The 6,000-nt window shown below is 36.4% G+C and overlaps 1 protein-coding gene across 1 annotated transcript; it reads left to right on the plus strand.

The window, feature by feature from the left end:
• The first annotated feature begins 2,539 nt into the window (after positions 1-2,539).
• Positions 2,540-3,518, plus strand: LOC114724409 (auxin-induced protein 6B). The gene has a single exon (XM_028910758.1). It carries the CDS (start codon positions 2,608-2,610, stop codon positions 3,058-3,060), a length of 453 nt encoding a protein of 150 aa, XP_028766591.1. The 5' UTR covers positions 2,540-2,607; the 3' UTR covers positions 3,061-3,518.
• Positions 3,519-6,000: the final 2,482 nt, after the last annotated feature.

Raw genomic sequence — 6,000 nt, forward strand, 5'->3', positions numbered from 1 at the left:
TAGTTTTAAAAATTAAGAAACATAAAAAGATGAAGTTAACTAAAATTTTATATTTAAAATCAAATTCGATGCTTCCTTGCCAACGTAGAGGGGAGGCAGGTGGTGATGTGAGTCTGCATCCAGTTGCCGCTCTTCACCCTTTTCTACGTTCACTCACCGTTCCTTGTTACGCGGCACTGCTTATTGTTGCATATTGAATCGCAGTAGTTATAGATTAAATGATGACAAGGTAAACGACATTCATTTTTATATAATACTCCTCCGATCCTTAATATAAGACCCATTTAACTAATTTGATTAAATTAAGGAAATTAGGTAAGTTAGTTAATTATAAGAAAAATGACATACTTTTCTCAAAACACCATGATCATCTTTCTTAATACCCCTTCTTTCTCTTCTACCTGATTATGGTTAAGGAAGTATTTATAGAGATAATTTAAAGAAAATTAATAAATATGATAAATGGGTCCTATATTAAAGGCCGGAGGAGTATCAAATATCAATCACCCCAAAAGTTTCATTGGTCCACGGGAGAGGCGCCTAGAAAGTCAATTTTCAAAGAATACGTGCTTACTATATTTGTGTTTTGGTAATTAACTAGCAAATTTTCTGCCTACAGACGGATTAGTGTATTTAATTAGATTTAAAATTTTAATAAATTGTATTATTTAAGATAGCTGAAGATTTACTTTTGATATGAGTATATTTTTTAATTCATTTTAATGAAATTTGAATCAGGGATGCATAATTTATAGGGAATAGATGAAATTTTGAAATTATTTATTTATTTCTCTATTTAAGCCTCCAATTGACATACTAGTTAATTATGATACTCCATTTATTTTAATATATTCAAATTTTAGTTAAGATATTATTCAAAGTCAAAATTAATTATTAACTTATTTATTTAAGCTGCCATTTGAAATTGCATTTATTTATAATGTTTTTCATTTAATTCAATCTATTCAAATTTCAGTCGAGGTATTATTTAAATCTCATTAATTGGATATATTTGGATCCCATAATTTTATACTCGGTCCATTTTCAGACCAAATAGGATATTATAATATTTTAAAAATAAAGTTGATTGATTGATTGATAATATTGGCAATATGACACGAAGATGTTGATTGTTGATTGGTTTTCAATCATTCAATTGGTGAAGTATTGTGAATTTGGGAATTCATGCTTCACAGTATTTCCCGACCTATTTAGAATAACTCATAAGTAGTATTTCGATCATAATTTACAAAATACGAGATAAATATGTGAATATAATTTTATTTTAATTTACTTAGAACATATTTATAAATAACTTAACTTGTATGCATCACCATAAAACATAAAACAAAGAACCCCCTTCTCTATCATCCGCTACCCTCACCTGCTCAACTTGTTACGCTGCCCAACATCCTGTTCTTCTTCAGACTTCCTACGTGGCCCTTACTTACATTCAGCTCAGGTACCCTGCCATTTTCTTTATTTTTTCAATCAGCTGTATTTAACCGTTCGGCATATTCTCCATTTCACCGGCCTTTCTATTTTTTTTTTTAGTGAAAACTGAATATCATTACCTCTTTGACAAAAAAAACAAAGAATATTGTTACCTCAATAAGGGGAAAACAAAATAAAAATTACAACAAACAAGAAAAGCTCCCCTTCATAACCATTCATCTCAAATCAGGAGAAAGATGAGGGTGATAAAAAATGCAATACTTCCCTTCAAATTATGGCAGATCACTTTCTTTATTTTCAATTCCCACATCATATACCCATTTTTTAATTAAAGTTTATTTCAATTCAGTTCTTAGTTCCTCAATTTATGTCAAATTCTATATTTTTCCCCCTCTATATAGCTCATGAAATTTTGGGGTAAAGAACCTCAAGTCAAGGTGAATTAATCGTCTAAAGTCAGCTTATTTTGCAACATGCGAGATTCTTAGGATGTCCGGCATGCTCGCAAAATCTCACCAAATACTATGTATGTGCGTATTTTAGCTATGTGATAAAGTTTTCAGGACATCAAAAGACCATAATGTCATCATGTAAATTTTAACGCCACTTCTCACGTTTCTCACAACGATCTTATAACCATCTTATTGGCATTAAAATAATATTTATAAAATGCGTAGACTTTTTTTCAATTGATTTGAGCTTGCATTTTTTTTGAACCAGATAGAATGTTATTATTTGAGATGATGAACAATAAATTTATAATAAAAAACCAGTCTTTCTATTAAAATAACTTGCTGTCTGCTTACTAAAATATCAGTTCTAGGGTCAGCAAATCAGGCTAAATATTTTTTTTTTCAAAAAAGAAAAAAAGAGCCCGTAATTTCACAAAGAAGGTGGGTCCACTAGAACAGTACTTGTCCCAAGAGGCCATGATCTACAAATCACAGCCCTTGAATATGACAGAAGCGGTAAGCGGCGTCTTGTAATTATGGGAAAGTTCACGGGTACTTTCGAGGCTTTGCCCCTATAAAGCCGCGGGTCTTTCACTTCTTCCAATCCCCCCAATTTTTTTTATTTCCTTCTCCCATACGCAGAGCAGCCCGAGACACCAAAGCGCTGCTAGCTGCTGCTGACGATCACTTTCTAGGGAAAATGTCTGCCGGACTCGGAAAATGCAGCAAAATCCGCCACATTGTTAGGCTGCGCCAGATGCTGCGACAGTGGCGCAACAAGGCCCGCATGTCGGCCAGACGCATACCCTCTGATGTGCCTGCCGGACACGTGGCCGTGTGCGTGGGCAACAACTCCAGGAGATTTGTGGTGCGCGCTTCCTACCTGAACCATCCTGTGTTCAAGAAGCTTCTGGTTCAAGCCGAGGAGGAGTACGGTTTCTCTAATCATGGGCCCCTGGCGATTCCTTGCGACGAAGCCGTGTTCGAAGAGGTTCTTGGGTATATTTCGCGGTCGGAGTCAGGGAGGTCAGCCCGATTTGCGAATACGGAGGAACTTCATAGGCACTGCCTCGTGGGAATGAGGAGCAATCTGGAGGTTTGGGCCGAATCTCGACCGTTACTTCATGGTTTCGCCGAAAAAACGATCTGGTAGGTCGGAAACTGGAGAAAGCCACTACGAGGCCGGATCAAGCCCCAGTACCGGTGGTAGTCTTCGCGGCCGAGTGATAGGCCGTAGGATTTGGCAAGTAGCAGTAAATATACCTTAGGACCTTTGTCTTGGGCCGGGTCATTGTTTTGGTAATGACTGAGTCGGTCCCTCGGGCGGGGGAGCAGAGGGGAGTGAAGCTTATACATGATGCTGCGGAGGAAGCTGAGGAGATGGCAGATACGTGGAGCACACGGAGTCGTCCCGGCTTGGAATCGGAGCGAAGACTGGAGGCTGTGTACACTGAGACATTGCTTTCCCTAATTGAGAAAAGGTGACCGCTTATGTTGATGTAACTGTGGGATTAGCGCCGATGAAGGGGGTGACTTTTGTAAATTAGTGACTTTATTTGATTGGTGGCGTTTTGGAAATTAATGAAATTGTAGAGAAATTTGAAATTAAAATGTCTCATGTCCATTATTATTGTTGTATAAATATATATACACAAACATACACAGAGAACCATATTGATGGAATATGTACGAAATAATATTAATATTTATGCTGCGGTGTATAAAATATTGGAAAATGATGGTTTGGGTGGATGGAGGTAGCAATGATGGAAGCCGTTGTGGGAGTTATAATGACACCAGCCCACGTGAAAGCAAAGCAAAGTTCTCTTATTTCTTCTGTTTACACTTGATTCCAGTTTGTCTCCACTCACCCCCCAATTTTATTCCCTCCTCCACTTGGCAATTATGCACTCTTCCCTGATTGATTTATCAACCGGCGTGCTCCGGATCCTTTCCTTCGTCTGCGGTCTCAATTCGAAGCCCAAGATTGGAATCTGTTTTAATTTGTTAGCACAACAACCTGTAGCACTGGGCTAGGCTGTTCCGGGGAATATAATATACGGAGACACCAGACAAAGTAAAAGGAACAATCTCCTTTATGCTACCCGTCTTCCCACTCGATCCACTGATGAAGTACCTGTAATTCTATGACATAATAATATTTCAGGCTGGTCAACCGTTCTTTTCTTCCCATTTCAACGAATCAGTCCCCTCCTTACCTTCAAAGCAAATGTTCCCATTTGCAACCATAGGTTTTTTTTTTTTGGGTGCAAAACACGGCGATTTTCATTTCGAGGACCTCATTTCTTCTATATTTCCACTTTATCTTGGCGAAGTTGTATCCAGGCAGACCAACAGGGGCAAAGAAGGGGGGGGGGAGAAGAGTGCAGGATTCTGATTCTAAATTCTATTATTGACGAATACATTGAGTAGTCAATGACCAGTGATTGGTCCAAGACTAAGGAAGCATTCTTTGACGAATCAGTTTCGATGCTCATCCATTTGATAAGCACATAAGCTCATCAGATCTGAATCATCTATATCTCATTTATATGGTTCAAATTTGATTTCTTTTTTATTTTTATTTATTCAAAATAATTATTTTAATATGTATAGAATCTAAAATAGTGATGATCTTTTAACTATCATTCTTTCAAAAAATAGTTTTCTTTTTTAAAATAATTAATTAAATATTTTAAATTTAAACCGTTTAAATCTAAACTGTTCAAATCAGATATAAACATTTAAATTTGATGAGTTTATGATGGTCATCAAAACGATGAGCACCGAAACTTACTCCTTCTTTGACAGGCCCGGCAGATGAAGAAACGAGGTTTAAGGATGGGGGAGGGATCGGCCTGTAAGTAACGTACGCGCATAGAAACAAAATATTCGAAATACAGAAAGTGAGGTAAATTTCAAGGATTGATGTCGCCTGGAATGCACGTCACTTAACACAGAGTAAGAGATATTCATTTAAATAATTAAAAAAAAGCCCTATTTTTGACAATGCAGGCAACGTATCTTTGTATTTCTAATCTCGCTGCCCTCTAGATAAACTGGTAAAGTGTATTTTAGGGAGTTCGAATCATGAACGCCACCATAACCCAGCTTACATTCAAAAGCTTTAGCTCACAAATTAACGTAATTAAAATGATAAAATAAGAAAGGGTGTTGACGAGAGACGTTCTTATTATTATTATTATTATTATTATTATTATTATTATTATTACGAATTTGATAGAATTCTTACATAGTAGTAGTTTATTCTACAATATTCTCACACCTGGGCACGTCCTTTTTTTCCCCATGAAGTTCAAAAATATAAAAATAAGAGTTGGTGAAAAAAAAAAAAAAAGAGGATTGGTCGTTACGGTCTTAACCGGGGCTTTCTGGACTTGGGAACATTTTTGCACTCCCTCTTATTTACATTTAAATTTAATCACTCCAAACATGAGAAAGCATTTGATTCTATTTATTATTATTTTTATTTTTCTCTCCTACAAAATAAATCTCAAACCTATTCCGGCAGGCCTCCCTTATTTTTAATTTTTCTGATCTCTTTCTTATCTTTTATTTATTTTTTCACATACACAACTTTCTTAACTTTATTTTTTTTTATGTTCTTGGATTTTAAATATGCGTGCAACATATGGAAACATCGTTTTCACCAATTTGCATGCCTGTTTTTGGGCAGAGAGCAAGTTTTATTATGGATTTGGCCGTGCGGGAATTGCGTGGTGCTCAGGATGCAATACTGCACTCGCAGAAAATATTATAAAAGAAGGAAAACAAGAGGCATCCCAGAACAGCATTCCCGTGTTTTTTTTTACCCATTAATCAGAAAAATCAGCATCCCAAATTTCCAACCACATCAGAGATCATTAAAGCCCGACAAAGAAAGAAATTATGGCACAGCAAGTTAGTAAATTAATTAGGCAGCCAGCGTATAACCTTCAATTAATATTTTGGAGTAGCTAGGGACGAGGGTGGGAAGGTTTACCCTTCCTTTCGTAACCTATAATTGACTGCGCCTATCCTTCAAATCGTCACTTGGTTCAAGAAAAACCTCTCATCTCGTAAATTCGAAATT

This window comes from Neltuma alba, unplaced genomic scaffold (genome assembly GCF_004799145.2).
Source record: "Neltuma alba isolate B1F8T4 unplaced genomic scaffold, ASM479914v2 tig00002374_pilon, whole genome shotgun sequence".
In the NCBI taxonomy this organism is placed as follows: domain Eukaryota; kingdom Viridiplantae; phylum Streptophyta; class Magnoliopsida; order Fabales; family Fabaceae; genus Neltuma; species Neltuma alba.